The sequence below is a fragment of the Capricornis sumatraensis genome, chromosome 12 (genome assembly GCF_032405125.1).
Source record: "Capricornis sumatraensis isolate serow.1 chromosome 12, serow.2, whole genome shotgun sequence".
NCBI lineage: Eukaryota > Metazoa > Chordata > Mammalia > Artiodactyla > Bovidae > Capricornis > Capricornis sumatraensis.
In genome coordinates this window covers 35,773,811-35,792,342 of record NC_091080.1, presented here as the reverse complement: position 1 = coordinate 35,792,342, position 18,532 = coordinate 35,773,811, and the positions used below count along the sequence as shown (strand labels likewise).

Here is an 18,532-nt window from a genome sequence, read left to right as displayed (position 1 = left end):
TCTCTAGTCCCCAAAGTTGAGAAAGGGCACTTTGCAGATGCTCTTCTGAGAATCGTTTTGTTCAGTCGTCTTACAATTTCATGTTTGGCTTATTCAAGGTGAGAAAAAAATCACTGCTACAATTTTCCTGCTTTTCTGCATAAACAATGTATTTAACGTCCGCGTTTTGCGAGTATATCAATGTGCTCTGCGCGTGGGGATACCTTCCTGCAAGATGGTATCCATCCAAAACCCATTAGTGCAGTGGGATTTACATATTAGACCCTGTACCTCTTCACATCCTCCCGCCCATCCTGGGGGGCCGCTGCTGCCCAGTGGACGGGATTTACACGTTGGCTGGTCTTTGGGGACTGTGCTGACTGCCCAGAGCGTCTCTTCCGAACGGAAAGCCTGTGTGTGCTCAATGGAGAATCAGGGCCTTAGAGAGTCATTCTGCACCTTTAAGTTGGTTAATGTCAGCGCCCCACTAATTATGTAGGATTTCTAGGCAGAGGTTGCAAACTTGCTTGCTGAGGGTCACTTATTCGATTTTGTGACCTCTTGGGTTTTTGTAGAATTATTTATCTCCAGTCTGGTTATTATAAGGTAATGTGTAACAACTAAGCAGACCTATCTCACATGAAAGGAGCTTGCCGCATAATATAGACACTTTTTTTCAGTGCATGTTTAAAAACCTGAGGTGCCCTTCCGGGAGGGAGCAGACAAGGGGCAAAGAGGCACAGCCTGACTCCTCTGGTGCCTTCTTCTTTCAGGTCCAGTGGTTCTCAGCACTCCTGCCCAGCTCATCGCTCCTGTGGTAGTGGCCAAGGGAACTCTCTCCATCACCACGACCGAAATCTACTTCGAGGTAGATGAGGATGATCCTGCCTTCAAGAAGATCGACACAAAAGTGAGTTAAAATGATTCCGTGTGCTGTACTGGTGGCTTTGTGGCAGGCAGGAAGTGGTTTTCAATTTTGCTTGGTTTTAAATGACAGTGGGGGAGGGGAGCACATTCCCATCCTCCTCATAGAAAATGAAATGAATGAAATAACACTTGCTCTATTTTATGGGATTGGAGAATATAGTAACCATCTTAAATCCTGTTATTACATTTTAACAGTCTCTGTGTGCTAGTGCCTTTGTGTGCATTTGGGCAAATTTGGTAGTGAAGCCAGTTGCTCCCAAGTCCCTGGGGTACAGCATCTCAGATTCTCTGGGAAGACTGCGAAAGGGCTCATGGAATTTCTTACTAAGGTCACTTTTAATTTCCAAAAGTATACATTGAAGTATGAATCACTGTTTATTAAAAGATTGTAAGAAAACTGTGGAGGGGCATTTAGATATAAATTCATCTCCATTATTACATCCAGTTTTCATCTCCTGAAATAAGAACGAGTTTTATATGTGAATTTAAGAAGAGAAATTGATTCTCTGAGAAGCGTTGCTTTAAAATCTGTATACATAGTATGTATTGTGCTCAGATGTTTAAAGATGAGGTCTCTGTGGTTGTAGTGCTGGACAACATATATTTGGATGATTTGAAATACATAAGTATTTGTTTATTATATTTTATTTTGTAAAACTTAAAACCTGAGTATTCAGCAGCTCTATACCTCTGAAGTTTCTTCTGAAATCAATTTCATTGTTGTTTTAACTTTTATGTTACTCTGCCATTTGTAAACTTTTTTTTCCTGAGGCTATCAATTCAAGAACATAAGCCATGCTAGATAAACAAGCATCATTTTACAAAAATCTGCCTTTAAAGTATTTTTCAGAGGCAATTGTTCTCAAATAGCAAAAAACAAATGCTCCCAAAGGTCCAAAACTTTATTATTTGTGTTTAATTTATATATAGAAGTAAAACATTATAAAATGCTATTTGTGGAATAGCAATTAAAAGTCTCAAATTTACCTCCACCTGAATTAACTAACCAAGGCCCATAGGTGATTAGCCCCTCCCGGACTTGTTGACTCTTAAAATACTCTGGACGATAATCACAGGACTTCTTTTATTTCTAGCTCCAAAACAATATAATTTTGAAAATGAGTTTGAATGTAGTGCATTTGATTTTAAATCATTTAAAGTTTGTCTTTATGCTTTTATCATTGGCTTACTCTATGAAGTAAATGGTAATTTTGGATTTCTGATTAATTTATCCTGCCAGTGGAACCCTTACTGCATAAAATAAGGTTTGACATATATTAGGTCAGAAATTACCTTCATTTTATTAGCAAAGTTTTCATATACAAATTTCAAAAGTTTTATTAGGACTTTGTTAAGTTCATTTTTCTCAGAGTTTGTCTGATTTTTAACTCAGCAACCATGACTGTCATGACATATTTCATCCTTATAGTGTCAAAAATTCTACATAAATAATTAACTCAAAAGAGCACGCTTTCAAAGGTAGATTTAAATTATTTCTGTTGTCAAATGCAATAGTCTTATAAGTAAGTCAGAAGCTAACACTAGATCATTATATTGTGTAACTATACAAAAAGAGCTTTTTGCCAGTTTTAAGGTTTTATTTTTAATTATTTCATTAGCATATTTCTCAAAATGTTTAAAATATTCAAGTGGTTCAGTTTTCAAATTGAAGCATTACATCTTTTGACAGGAAAACAATTTAAAGTGAGACACAACAAGTTTTATTTTACTTCATTTATTAGCTTCTAATTAAATAAAAACCAGCAACAGAAATTAAAATCTAAATCACAAAAGTAATTATCCAGTGTATTTCAAGTGCATTTTTCAAATATATAATTCAGATATTCAAGCGTTATTATATAAGCTGAATTCAAATTTCTTTGAATATATTTAAATAACATTTCAAGTATATTTATGGAATGTTAGAAATAGAACAAGCAATATATTTGAAACAAAATGTAAACTTTTTAAAGTTCAGACACTTTTAAAGACAGATAAAAGTACCAGGAGGAAATCTACCTTTAAATTATATCTTTGTTAGTGGAAAATGTCTGGAAGTATCGAAAATGCCAATTTGACTTTTGTTCACCAAATCACAAAACACCAACATCCACACTTTCAAAGACAATGTGAGATCACAATATTTGTTACAAATCAAAATATACATTACACTTTCCTTCAGATGGCATATCCAAATCATGTTTACTCACAGCCAAGATTGCTATAATCCTCTGATAGGCAGCGTTCACTGCGGTCTTGCGTTACAGCCAGGCTGTTTTCCGGGTGTTCCTGTGTACTTTTCAAGGGCGATAGGAAATCCTTTGTAAAGAAGTCTTCTAATACTTGTGGGTTTGGGGTGTTCTCTATCTGCTCTCCCTACCTTTTCTCCCCTTGGAGGGGTGGGTGAGATGATGCCTTAAGCGGTTGCCTTAGCACTCCTTTTGAAGGAAGAGATTGTTTGCACTGCCGAGTGGAATATTAGATAGGAATCGAACAGGAAGTTTACACTGCATGAGAACTTTTAAGAATGAATAGTATAATCACATTTCGGCTCTCGATTAAAATTGTCCTCTAAAGTTTCTCCAAACTTTTCGGGTTGGTCAGGATCTCCCTCGCCAGTCGCCACGTTTGTTTGGCAGCGTTCTCTAGAGCCGAGTGAGGTTTGCCTTGAAACAGATCTAAGTTCGGTAGGAAGTAGTGAGGACACCGCCGGCACTGCAGGCAGGAGATGAGTTGCAGCAAAATCCCGTTCAGCCTATCGCCCAGGCAGGACTCGTCCCAGTCCGACTCCCGGGGATGCTTCTCGCACTCGTAGGAAACCAGAGTCTTCATGTGGTAGTTGTTGAGGGGCTGGCCCGGCAGTTCCAGGTGACGATCCCGCAAGGTTTTGAGGATGGAGAGGCATTTCTTCCTGCAGCCCCCCATCTGCAGTCTGTTCTCCGCTTCCGCGAACTGCAGCACCCAGGCGTCGCTCTCGGCCGAGCTCTGCTTGCCGGCCAGGGAGTGGCACTCCTTGGACAAGAGATTGAACCCTTCCGCTTTGACCTCCGCCACCCGGTTGGGTCCTGGCCAGGGGATGTGGGGAAGTGGCCAGTGGGCAGCACTCCTGGGCCAGATCCCGGTGCACTTAAAAGCCGGGGTAATCTGCACCACGTACCTGTCTCGGATCCTCAGTTTCACTTCGCTGGTGTCCGCCACCATCTTTACCACATCCCTGTAGCTACACTTGTCTACCGCCTGAGCCACCAGCGTCTGAAACCTGGACCGGATTTTGCGCGCCGAGAGGTAGCCGGAGGCAGTAATGAATTCCACCCAGAGGGACATGCTCCTCTTGCGGCCGTCGCTCAACTTGAGCACGGCGCAGCCGGGCAGCGAGCCGTCGTCCACAAAGTTGAACACCCCCATCTGGTTAAGGTAAAGCACCACTTCGAATTCGGTGGGGGAGATGACCTCGAGGCCCTCGTAGCGATTGTCCATCTCGTTGAGAGAGCTGATGAACCGGGGCTCCTGCACCTCCACCTCCTTCAGGACGTCGGAAACTACTTTGCAGACTTCCCGGATAGTTTTGGCAATGGCAGCTTTCCTGGCTTGGCATTTTTCGTTGTAGTATTTATTCAGATGGTAAACCAGCTTGGCCTGGGCCGCTATCATGTTGGGGCAGAGATCCGGGTTGTACACCGGAGTCTCGCAGTAAGCTGTGGGATCCAACGCGGCTGCTAGAGCTGGAGCCAACTTCGGTGGAGAAACGGGCCGCGGCGCTCGGAACTGTACCAGAAGCGTCTCTCCGAAGTGCGGCGGCGGCCGGGGAATCCCTCGCGCTGTTCTCCCCTGCCTTTTATCTTTGAGCCCAGCCGGTCTTAAAGTGAAAGGTTGTTCTCCCCCCACCCCTTCTCTCTCTCTCTCTCCGTCTCTCTTCCTCTTTTAAAGAATCCTTCCTTGTGTGAGAGAAACGCGTGCAGAGATCACCTCAGTTATAAAAACAAAAGTTGCGGCGAGACCCAGCAAAGCTCTTCCAGTAGTCAAAATAATCAACCCTTTCCGTATTTATTTACGCTTGCCCGTGATCATGGTGTGTGCCGGGCTGTGAATCGGATGGAGGAAAAGTGTGCTGAGTGTGCGTCGGGGGTGAGTGTGCGTCTGTGTATATGTCAGAAGAAGCTGCTGTTGGTTTGTCTTAAGAGCCCAGATGCACTCGTGTGGAAATTATAAAGGCAGGGCCAGGCAGGCTGGCGGCCAATCGCCACTGGGCTCGTCACGACAGCCTCCGTCAGCTCCAGCCCGGCTAATTAATCCCCCCTCTTGGATATAGGCACACAAACTAAAGGTAGGAGGCTGCTGCTGGGCAGAAAACCACCCAGGCCACCTAGACAGTTTTGGAAATCAGGAGGAATCTCTCAGCTTTGGTATTAATTGAAGCATATTGACGTTTTGAAAAGACTTGGCAAAGTGGTTCTCTTCTGTGCTGAAAAACCCTGCTTGTCTTTTTAACCGACGAAATGCAAATACAGGTGTACTAATGGTCATCCATCAATTGGTGAATTAGATGGGGTTTTCTAAAACAAAAGTCACCAACTTGCATTTAGAGTGAGATAATTAACGGCTGTTAATCCTGGGGGTCTTTTTGAATGCAGGTTGGGAGTTTGCTCTTCAGTGTATATGCAGGCTGATTTTGGATGGACTGATACCAGTGTAATTTTCTGGATGTTCCCATACTAGAATGATTTTTTAAAATGTTATGCAGTGTTTTACCTATGTTTTTCTCATTTGCAGTTGTTGAAAGGAATCTGAAAATGATTGCTGTTAGATGTTGTCTACTCCAGTTTAAGCTGGGATGTTTAAGAAATGTTTAGTACACCCCTCCCCCCATCTGCAGTCCTCTTTGTACTTTGGTAGACTTGCCCACCATTATAACCAAGACACTAACTTTTTGTATGCACTGGCAGACATATCTGTGAAATAAAACTCTGAGATTGAGAGATTATCTTAATGTGAGTTCATAATGAGCTGTGTTTGAATACATGACAGTTAAGGAGAAGTCATGGAGATGAGACCTAGGGGCAGATACCTATCCTGAAAATTTGCATGTTCGGGCTTTCTGTCTTATTTACAGATGTATTAATTTAGGGTATATGTTCTCTCCTAAGGATCTTTAGTGGTCATCTGACAGTAGACTTCTATTTTATAATATTGCATTGACTTGATTAAGGGAAATGGTTAAGATTTTTAAAGAAAATTAATTTGCAGTCACCTGGGATTTTAAAATTTACATATCTTTTTTTAAAAACTTTGAAAGAAATCAATATTTTTAAATTTGGGAATCTAAAAAAGGAGGGCAAAATGGATTTATGTAGAGCTTTTTTTTTTTCCCCTGCTGGTACCAGCTGTGTGCTTGATGTACAGGAAGTGGAAGAAATACTACTTAGGGGTTCTGTAGTTGTTTTTAAACCTAGGCAGATTTTTAACACCCTACCTTGAATTTAGATGTTGTCTCTTTCAAATTAAGACTATTTCCAGCAAAATACTATAATTCCTGGAACAGGTTTGTAGGCACTTTCTTTCAGAGCCACTTGTAACAAGATCTTGTTCAGGGCTCCCACTTTCTACTCAAGCGTTTGAATTTTTTTTTCCCCCTTTCTTCTTTGCACAGGTACAGCATCATAATTTTTTTGTTATCCAAGGGTGGTAGATTCCGATTTAGCTTAAAATAGTGTATTAGATTCGGGGCCCAAGGCATCCACCTACTCTGTTCCCCAAGAACCTTGCACCCCTTTAGGAGCAGGGATTGGGCTAACCACCAGCCCCCCCTACTTTAGCAGCGATGCGGGTGAACGCACTGCTACCTTTTGGCAGTTGGAAGAGAAGGAAGAGGAGGCAAGTCACCGCCGGGGAACTTGCGGCCACGACGACGAAGATGTGCCGGTGGTCCCTGGTGGAAGCCACCTCTGTCCCCACCCAGTGCAGGTCCCCGCGTGCTCCCTGCCGGTCCCGCGGCCCTATGCTCCCTGACTATCCTTCTTTCCTCTATCTGCTCCATGTCTGATAGATTTTGTGTGTGCGCGCTAATGTGGTATGTGAAAACCTTACTAAGGGTCCTGGGTTTCTTCACGTCTGCTGCAGGCCAAGTGTTCTGCCCACGCGCCCCGCCGCCGCCGGGGCGCACGTGTGGTCGCGGCCGAGCCCGCGCTTTCTGGTCCCGGGGCCCTTGCGCCCAGCGCGCTCTCCCTTGGGTTCAGGTCAGAGTGTCCCTTGTTTTCTTGGACCACCTGCAAATGCCCCAGTTGTCGAAGACGTCAGGCAGCCTGGGATGCGGAGGCCCCGAGGCCGTTCGGGGGACCGCTGCGGCGGCCGTCCGGGTGGGTCGGACTCGAAGGACTCGAGGCGCGCCGGGCGGTAGCGCTGGAGCCAGGCGCGCAGGTGGCGCATCTTCGGGGCTCACTGTGCGGCTTAATTGGGTTAAAGCGGAGCTAAACGCCAAAGCACTTTGTGCAGACTAATTGGTGTAAGCAAGGCCTTTTCACTAACGATTTGCACTTTGAAGAAGAAAAATGGATGGTGAGAAAAGGACTAAGAAACTCGTTAGTCCTAGAGTGTTCCCGGGAAGTGAAGTCTTTGGGCTTCAAGGACGCTGGGACCGTGTTTTCTGAGCTGCTTCCTTCAGCACCCTTCACGCTGGGAGCTGACAGTGATTTACATAATATAGGATTCACCCACCCGCTCTCATCACCGCGGGTGAACTGGGCGTCCTAGAATAATACTCCCGCGCAAGTATTGCTTGTTGCTGCAACACCGTGATTTTCTGTTACACTGAACACGTGAAATGAATTGCCTTCTGTAGCTGATCCTTCCAGTGATCTCAGACACCTCTCATTGTTAAAGGGAAAATTAAACTATTCTGAGGAGTGTGCTTTCTATCCCCCCCTTTTTTTTAAATTGAAATGACCTATGGAGAGGAACTTAAAATATATAGTACGCTTCTGTGTAATTCTGCTGATTTTCAGCTGGGCTTTGGAGATGTCTGATTTGTGAGACTGACGTATTTTTATTTTCTGTGGTTGTGTAATGCACGGAAATAGCTTAAAATCAATTTTATTTACTTGTGAAAAGTTCATAAAACAGCTCTAATGACACCAGTCTTGTACAATTTTTTTTTACTATAAACATAATCATAGTAGTTAGTATTAGAATGAAAGCTTGTGTGTGTCCAGTGCTTCAGGATATAAATGCTTAATTGTTTTCATTGATATGCCGTGCAGACATCTTTGACAAGAGCTAATAATAGAATGATAACTGAAGAAAACTGACCTAATTGAAGAAAAGAACCCAAGAATCTCAGGATTTAATGATTGTTTGAGATGCTCATATTTGAATGGTATTTGGGATTTTAAGGTCTAACCAACTTGACTTTTCCATTTCCATGCACCTAGTTCACTAGGTGGCTTTGATTTAGAATGTTCTATTATTTTTAAAAAATGGAGAAAATCACAAGCACACCATTATCAAAAATTGTAAGACTGTTAATGAATATAAAATAATTAAATATTGTGATCCTTACCACTTCCAAGCATTCAAAATAACAGTGGTGAAACAACTTTTTTCTGAAGTGGTATTTCCTAAGTAACTTATTCTCCCTTCTGTAAACCTACATAACTTATATGGGACACACAAAATAATGTGCAAAGAGACACCCCATTAGATTAAAGAAAAACTCTATTATGTTGAGAAATGTAGGAATGCAGGGTTTCTGTGTTTTTTTTATCCTAATTTAAATATGAATTACATGTTCATAAATTTAAGCAATTGTGACCTTTCATCTGGAAAAATGTATCTGTTAGTTAGAGGTTATGCACACACATGTTAAAGATACTGTTCTGTTTTTTCATTATCTGCTGGCTGCTATTCTACTCACAAGTATTCACGAATATAAAGTTCTATTTTTTTAATATGTGCCTATTACACTGGGGAGATAAAAAGAATATGAAGTTGAGTTTATTAAATTATTTATCCCTACTGCTGGAGTGGTTTTGAAAGCTCATTGTACACATCTGATGTCTTCCCCTGCCCCCACCACCCCACCCCGGAACCCACCTCCTCTTTTTTTAAAATGCACCTAGGCTATTTCATCTGTTTCATTCTGCCAGACACAATATATTTCTTTTTTTGCACTGGAGAAATTAAAGAGAGATATTTGTGCGGGGTTTTCTTTATATGTCACATTAAATAAAAATAGAGTTTTTCTGGTGATGTAATTTGATGGTGCATCTATACCTTTCTTTGTATTGTGACTCCTTTTATAAGAATACTTGAAACAAAATAGCTTGAAAGCTTCAAAAGTTTCAGTGAGTTCTTAAAATAATTATTTCATGTTTTAATATCGGCTATGGCAAAGGAGAGCAGAGAATTGAGATCATTGTTGGCACAATTTAGACCCTATTTTTCTTTAACCAGAGTATCTTGATAATTGTGATTACATTTAAAAATTATTTTTTTAATTCTTCACTTGAATATTCTAGACTGTTGCCTCAGTTTTCTTCATCCCCCTAGTACATGATGATACAGTCACAATGGTAGCGTGGAGTACTTTTTTTTTTTTTTTTTGCTACTTTGTTGCTTAGAGATTTGGTTATTGGTCTTAATAAATGTTGAAGGTAATTTTGAGATTAAAAATAGAAATTGGAAGTGTACTTTACCAAAATCATCACCACTGCTAGATTTGCAGATTTGAGTGATTCTGGATAACTGTGGCCAAACCTTTCTTTTGGTAGAAAAAATAAATTTAAGCCTTGGTTATTCAGATCATTGTCTCAGTTTCCTCACTTATTTTGAATGTAGACACAGAGATGCAGGATATTTTAAGTTGTATCTGTAAACTGACAAATTTAAGGGGCAGGGTTATCAACCAAAAGATTTTCTTATGGTTCACAATGAACTGTGATCTCTAACTGTTTGCAAACATTTAAGGGTAGTGAGGTTAATCAATCATTTATTGATGAGTATTATGGAGTATTCCAACATTCCAGTTCCGCATTGACCCTTTAGAAAGTCACCATTATCTTTATAAACTGTAAAATTTAAATTCATTTTGCTAGATTTCAACTGATGGTTTTAATTTGGACATTGTAAACATATTGTGACATAGGTGGACTCCTGTGACTCTTCTCCATATGAATATGTGGAAATCAGGTATTCCTTAGACCATCACTGACATGGATCTGTCGACATTTGTGCATATGACTGTATCCTTAGTACTCTTAGTACAGTACAGTTTTATTGCACTTTGAGAAAACAATGGAATCAGATGTGATTAGCGTCTGTTAATCTGTCCATCTGTAGTGGGTCATCCAGGATTGCATAGCTCTCATTACTGTCCCAGACTGTATGTGATTAGCCACTGAAAACATTCTACATAACCTTGAGACTAGAATACAGGATGTAGATAATCAACTTATAGTGACTGCCTGTCTGAAGTAACATTTTCTATTATTAATTTACAATTTTGGAGCTTATTTCTTAATTAGCAAAGCAGTTTTTCTAAACTAGGATTTTTTTTTTTAAATGATCAGTAACTGGAGTAATAATTTAAAGGAATAATTACATTAATAAAACCTATTACCTTTTGTCACATATATCCAATAAAATAAATATTTTATAGCAAAAACAGGAAATCAGTTTATGAATAGCAATTTCTTGGATAACTTTACATACTGATACAGATTATAACCATTTTCTGCGAGTAGAACACCTAAATAATGTTTAATTTCCACTTCTGTATAATTGCTTTCATGATACTAGTAATATACATTTTAGTATACCTATCTGTACTATTACTATTATTTAGTACTCTGAGTACTATTTTCATGAAAGCACAGTTTTTCCATGTGATTTGTCAAAAATGTCAAGTAAAGGTACTGATAAGTTATTACTACTTTTTAATCTCAATATGTTTGTTTTATCTAAACATCTAGATCAAACAAAAACATGAAAAGCATAAAGAACTTGTAAGACATCGTGTCTCTGATAAAAACTTGTGAATCTGCTGGAAAAAGTTATAGCATTATTATTTTATTTTTGTGGGAAATCATTTTTATTATGAAAGTCAGGTTTATTATGTATATTTTGCATATGTACTGTTCTAGTCTGTGCTTTTTCAATATGAATGTTCTAGTCTATGAGTTCTGACAAATGTATAGAGTTGTATAACATCTGGCACGTAGAACATTTCCATGGACACAAGAAGTTGCCTCATGCCCTTAATTTTTTTTATTTGTAAATTTTATGATTCATTTATAAGTATCTGGGTGTTTTAGTTTTATATCAAAAAACTTTAGACTATAAACACCTTTAGTTATTCCCCTAGAACTTATTATCTTAATCATGATTCTATTTTAAGACCAGTTTTAATCAGAAAGCCCCAAAATAGACTCAAAATATAAAATGCTATTTCAGATATACAGGCAATAAGTTAACAGTTTTTATTTTACATGAAAGTTGTTTAATTTTACAATGTGACATTAAATGGTTAGTAAAGGATTCATTTTCAGAGGTACTGGTAATATTTGTTATGCTCACAAAGAATATATATATTAGATTTAGGAGTATAGCTTACAGTTTACACATCAAAATGCATATTAAGTTCCTTATATAAGTTAGCAATATTTGTAACATTACTAGCTTTATGTCTTTGGAGAAATAAATCTCTCAACATTTGCATTGTGTATTACCTTACATTTTCAGTAAATTAATCCTCCCTTGATGGTGGGGGATGATGCCAAAGAGTTTATTCATTAATATATACATATTCTTGGAAAATATGCTTTGAATCCTAATTTTGTGTAAATATACATTGTCATTTAAATTTAAATAGTTATAAATATTCCAAACAAAGAATTCTTAAATTGTAATAGTACCAACATCTTCATTGATACTGATGCCCTTTCAAGTATTTTGCTCTTTTACAACTTGGAATAGTACAACTAGTCTTCTCTTTCTATCCCCAAGATATAAAATTATTTAAATGGTTTCTGTTTTCTATTTTAATTTGGCAATTACAATAGGAACTTTAATGTTATGCATGCTTACAGGCCTATTAAGAAAGAAGTTATTGCTTTCTTAATAATCTTAAACCATTTTTAGGAAGTACGCTCTTTTTATGGTTTGCAAAATAGCCTGTGCATGCAGGCTGTATGTACACACACGTGCACACACACACACACACACACACACAGTGTTTCAGATAGTAAAAGGTTGAATTGCCTTCTATACATTTTTATGTTAACCTGTTAAAAGGAAACAGCCTCTAAATATAGGATTCTTGTCGCCACCAGGATTTAATATCACATCCACAAGATTATTCTGTAATAATCCTTATAGTTTTCAATAATACCTTAGGAGATTGCAGCTAAATGGATTTTTAAAGTAATAATAACTAAAGGGTCCAACCAGTATATATGACTGGTATTTATCCAGTCATATATACTGTGGCAGTTTTGAATGTCATACACTTTTAATTGTGAAATTGAGAAGTTTAAACATTACCAGTCATCCTGTCCATATAAATAAAAATATATTGCTCAGTCCCTCCCATACAGTCCCTCACATACATCATCTGCATGTGTATACAGAAAAACGTATAACTGTTTTCACTTTTTTGCAACAGACCAAGGTCACTTTTTTTTTTTTTGCAACATGAACCTGTATTTGATAAACAAATAACTCACTGGGAGGAAAAATGTGGGATTTTTGATTTGGGGGTTTGGGTTTTTTGTTGTTGTTGTTTTTGTTGTTGGTTTGTCTCCCCCTTTTACTAGCAAATTCAGTTTTTCATTTGTTTTGCTTTCCACGCTGCATTACCACAGTTTTCCCCTGTGTGCATCTGCCAGTGTACAATTTAGCCACGGGCATCTGTAGACCTTGTGGTGATCAGTATTGCAGGCAAAAGCCATATGTGTTTAAATAAAAAAAAAATCTCTTTATTTCATTTGCTGTTTTAACTGGATGGATAACTTTTGTGCCTCAAGACAGAAGAAGAAAAAATACAGAAATAATTAATTGCCTCTATTCTTGAGGCAGTTTCATTTCCCCCTCCAATATGGAATGCTTGTCAGCTTTCCTGATAAATGACTGCATGTATTTGCATAGATTTTACATTAACACAAAAATTAGTTTTATTTGTAGAAAACTAGTTTACATAATAATATAAAACCTAGTGTTATTGATTATGTTTGCAAGCATTGATGATTTTTTAAAGGGATTGTAGCCTTCTTATTTTTCAAAGATCTGATCAACCTATTTCTTAATATAAACTTGCTTTTGCTTTATATGTTTTGCACTGTATGAAGCAAACATGCTTATAAACTGTTAAAATTTGAAAACTATTTTATAGGTATATTAACCACAACTGTTTCAGACCCGTGGCTAGTAGCACTCATTTGGTAAAAAGATTCTGGCTTTAAACTTTTGCCGAGGAATATTTTAAAATATGTTTTATAACTGTACATACCTCCAACAGTTGGAGGATTTCATCTGTGCAAATTATTTTAGTTTTCATATTCATATTATCAAAAGGTTGGGTAATATATTGAGTGTGTATACTTGATCTCACTCCTAAGACATTATGCATTGTTTACAACCAAATTTAAAACATGTCTGAGAAGTATCCTTTCTATCTTCAGTCTGTTTCCTTAAATATACTTAATCAATTGATCACCTTAATGTAGCCTTAAAAAAAAAACAAAAAACCACTCTACTGGAGCTACTTGGGTGCTGAAACAATTCTCCCCCTCTAAGTGGCAGGCAGTAAATGTTTATTCATCCTGTAGTCTGGCATCTTGTTGTCTAGAGGCAACCTGCTAATTATATGCTATCATTGTATTATCCATGTTACGGAAAATCCAAATATGTTCACTGTTGTTAGTTACATCACAGAGCTTTTCATAAAATATACTTGATCCTCAAGAAACCTGCTACACTTAATGGCAACCTAAACCAAGAGTGTCTCTGCCACCCCTCGATTCTGGGACACCCTGGGTGCCAGCTGTCACAGCTCAGCTAATGATGACAAATACCCCTCTCTATGCAGATTGCAGAGCTTGCAGGCTGCCGTGAAAGGCAACCAGATTACCTTTCTTCAGAGAGTAACTTAACCTTTTAAACTCATGTCAGAATGAAATTATCAGCTGGGATAGTTTCAATATCTGTATCTTTAAAACTAAAAAGTCAGACCATTATCAAATTGCACAAGCTCACTTTTTTAGAAAATGTTCCAATTTTTATATAATTTACGTTGCTTTACCCTTGAATGGCTCTGATATTCTTAAATCAGAAAGTCTAGGAAAGATATACTTCTCAACCACACTAGAGCGTCAACCCTGAATATAACTCAAGTAGTGTGAATTATTGACAAAATTATCCAGATTGTTTGGACTAGAAAATAGGCTAGTGAAATTTTGGGGCAAAATTTTTGTTTTCCTTTTCTTCACCTGCATGGTAAAGCCTCTGTTCTGCTGTTATATGTACAGGCCCAGCCCATTGCAGATAAATGATATATTATTTTTCTAAAATTCTATGGATTATTACAAAATGACATAGAGAATATTTGTTACTGATGATTGTTTTCTCTGTTTTCAAACCTGATCTTTTCTTCTAAGTTGCCGATTTGTGCTACAGAAATTTGTTATCATATTACGATGTATCTACTACATGCTGAAAACATTAATGAATACCATTAACCATAATGTAGTGCAGGGGGGGAAGTTGCCTGTTAAATGCAATAATACTTTACAGTTGCAACATTCTTTTCAATTTATAAAAAGACTTTTATATGCATTTATTCATCTGGTACTTAAAATAATTCAGTGATTTGAGAGATGGGTGATAAGGACCAGGGACTACTACTTAATGAACATTTAATTTCCTTTAATCTTCACAACAAGTATTAGTTCCCATTTACAAATAAAGCGACTGAGGTTTAGAAAGATTAAGTGTCTTACCAAGGGTCATAAAAGTAGTTGCAGAACTAGGTCTGTCTGATTGTGACTGCTCTTGGCACTACAGTATCTAGACTGTATATTGTGTATGTGTGTGTGTGTGTATATATATATCCTTCCCAGGTGGCATTAGGGGTAAAGAATCCATCTGCCAGTGCAGGAGGCTCGAGACATGGGTTCAGTCCCTGGGTTGGGAAGATCCCCTGGAGTAGGAAATGGCAACCCATTCTAGTATTCTTGCCTGGGTAATCCCATGGACAGAGGAGCCTGGCAGGCTACAGTAGGGCTGCACAGAGTCGGACATGACTGAAGCAACTTAGCACTTAGCATATATATGTGTGTGTGTGTGTATATATATATATATATATATATATATACATGTAACTATGTATGCACAAATACATACATCTGTGTCCTGTTTATACCCAGAGATAATGTTAGCATCCTAAGGGAGATCAGTCCTGAGAGTTCATTGGAAGGACTGATGTTGAAGCTGAAACTCCAGTACTTTGGCCACCTGCTGCAAAGAGCTGACTCATTTGAAAAGACCTTGATTACTTTGCCAACAAAGGTCCATCTAGTCACGGCTATGGTTTTTCCAGTGGTCATGTATGGATGTGAGAGTTGGACTGTGAAGAAGGCTGAGCACCGAAGAATTGTTGCTTTTGAACTGTGGTGTTGGAGAAGGCTCTTGAGAGTCCCTTGGACTGCAGGGAAATCCAACCAATCCATTCTAAAGGAGATCAGTCCTGGGTGTTCATTGGAAGGACTGATGCTAAAGCTAAAACTCCAATACTTTGGCCACCTAATGCGAAGAATTGACTCATTGGAAAAGACCCTGATGCTGGGAGGGATTGGGGGCTGGAGGAGAAGGGGACGAATGAAGATGAGGTGGTTGGATGGCATCACCAACTTGATGGATATGAGTTTGAGCAAACTCCGGGAGATGGTGATAGACAGGGAGGCCTGGCGTGCTACAACTCATGGGGTTGCAAAGAGTCAGACACAACTGAGCAACTGACCTGAACTGAACTAGAATAGCATCACCAACTTAATGGATGTGAACTTGAGCAAATTCCAGGAAATGGTGGAAGACAGAGGAACCTGGAGTGGTGCTGTCCATGGGGTTGCAAAAAAATCAGACATGATTTAGTGACTGAACAACAACAATAAGGATGTAAGGGGCTTCCCAGGTGGCTCAGTTGTAAAGAATCCTCCTGTCAATGCAGGAAATGCAGGTTCAGTCCCAGGGTCAGGAAGATCCCCTGGAGAAGGAAATGGCAACCCACTCCAATATTCTTTCCTGGGAAATCCTATGGACAGAGGAGCCTGGTGGGCTACAGTCCATGGGGTCACAAGAGGACTAAACAACAACTAGGGTATAAGTGTTATTCTGAAGAGAAACTGCAGATTTACATTTACATTAAGAATATAATTGATGAATTTTATTAAAGATTGCATTCTTTTTAGGAGGTTTTTAATTAAGTTAATATTGAGACACTTTTTATGTTATAGATTTTCATTTTATGATATTATATCAATCTATTCCATAGGGAGAAACTACTTAGGAAATATACATAGACCATCTGATAGATATGAAATTGGACTAATTCACCTAAGAACCACTTCATTGACCAACCTAAGTTTAATGGGATATACCTTTATGAAAATGACAAGGAGAAATAAGTCTTTCACAATTAAGTAAAGTATAGGTATACTATTTTTTACATATGGTTTTACTCTGTGACATCAATGAGTTATATAAGCCACAATATTGTATATCTTTCAGTTCAAGACACACTGAAAACTCCTTTTATCATGAATTCAAATGCAATCATTTCAAGAAAGCTGTCTGAATACAGACTGTTTTTATTCCTCAATAAAAGATTTTCTTTAGTACAGATACTACAGGATTTTTATCAGTGATATATCTAATGTTATAAATGGTCTGTCTGTATTTTAGTTATAGAATTACTTATAATTACTAGTCAATATTAATGCTTAATATGTTGTAAGTATTCCACTGTATATAAGAACTATATACACTAGTATATAGTAAATTTTAAATTTTACAGTGATGATTTTATTAAAATGTACCAAGCAATAACAACTAAGATTTAAGGTACTTGCATGGTGGCTCAGACATGGCATTGCAGTAAAGAATCTGTCTGCAGTGCAGGAGACCTGAGTTCAGTCCCTGGGTTGGGAAGATCCCCTGGAGAAGGGAATGACAATCCACTCCAGAACAGAATCCTGGAGAATTCTATGGGCAAAGGAGCCTGGCAGCTACATGGGATCACAAAGAGTCAGACACAACTGAGCAACTAACACACACATAGACACACCAACCAGTTAGAGCTGCTGCTGCTGCTAAGTCGCTTCAGTCATGTCGGACTCTGTGCGACCCCATAGACGGCAGCCCACGAGGCTCCCCCGTCCCTGGGATTTTCCAGGCAAGAACACTGGAGTGGGTTGCCATTTCCTTCTCCAATGCATGAAAGTGAAAAGTGAAAGTGAAGTCACTCAGTCATGTCCAACTCTTCAAGACCCCATGGACTGCAGCCTACTAGGCTCCTTTGTCCATGGAATTTTCCAAGCAAGAGTACTGGAATGGGTTGTGATTGCCTTCTCTGAGTTAGAGCTAGGAGTTAGAAACTAATTCCACCTAATAAGGAGGCATTTTATATGAGAGCAGGAGAGAACATTAGAGGAGAATATAATACAAGCCTCCTCATTAACTGTCTGGATCTTCTCTATGACATTCCTACAAAATGCTCTGTTTTTACCCGTTGATGAGAAATTCGTTATCTACTCAGTTACATACAGTTCTGATTGTTAGAATGCTCTTCCTAATATTGAACCAAAAGTGTCTGACACTTTTACCTTTTGATGCCTTCTGTATGGTCTTTCCCCTTTAATGGAAATAAGTCTATTAAACTCAGAATTTAGGATATCAAATTGAATATATTCTGCCCTTTCAGACATCACACCTACAGCATCTCATCACTCAGAAGCCATTCTTGTACATCAAGTGTGGAGCCTAGAATTCATTACACTGGAGTGGACTGGTAAATGCAGGGTAGAGAAAGACCTCTGTCAAGTGAAACAAGGCCGTTATACCCTTTTCTGGGGGACCTCCATAACTCTGTTACAGTTGCCAAGATGTGTGTCAACAAATATCTCATTTGTTTAAGCTCAAGATGGGGTCCTAAGTTCATGACTTCTTTTTATTTATCCAGCTCATTTTATCTCACTATTTTTAGCTCTTTTCCTCATGGCTTGACTTACAATAAATTTGTTATTATTTTAAATATGAATTAACAAGCATAACAGTTCTTTCCTAAAATGTGTCCTAGGCTACATATAGAACATTCATAGCAAAACAGAATTTAGTTATAATGAACATACTGTTTTTGCTCAGCCTAGGTATACTAAGATGCTTATCTACTTAATAAGATTTGTAAATAGATTACATTAATAGATTACACAGTCCACAACCTTTTGATAGTTTTTATTTATTTACTTTTGCCAGACATTTGAAATTCTAATACTTGTTTTTCATGGCCTTGTCAAAATATATAGCCAATAACCCCCATTTATGTAAAATGTGTACTTTATATATTTTGACATATTTATCAATTCTA

The 18,532-nt window shown here is 38.4% G+C and overlaps 2 protein-coding genes across 5 annotated transcripts in view; one reads left to right on the top strand and one right to left on the bottom strand.

Annotated features, from left to right (window-relative positions):
• NBEA (neurobeachin) overlaps positions 1-18,532 on the top strand; it is a 664,301-nt gene that overhangs the window by 444,496 nt on the left and 201,273 nt on the right. For all 4 annotated transcript variants that reach the window (XM_068984682.1, XM_068984685.1, XM_068984684.1 and 1 more), the window contains one exon: positions 753-889. In XM_068984682.1, the coding sequence (XP_068840783.1) occupies positions 753-889 (137 nt within the window). The remainder of the gene's footprint in view (positions 1-752; positions 890-18,532) is intronic.
• MAB21L1 (mab-21 like 1) lies at positions 3,478-4,557 on the bottom strand. The gene has a single exon (XM_068984730.1). It carries the CDS (start codon positions 4,555-4,557, stop codon positions 3,478-3,480), a length of 1,080 nt encoding a protein of 359 aa, XP_068840831.1.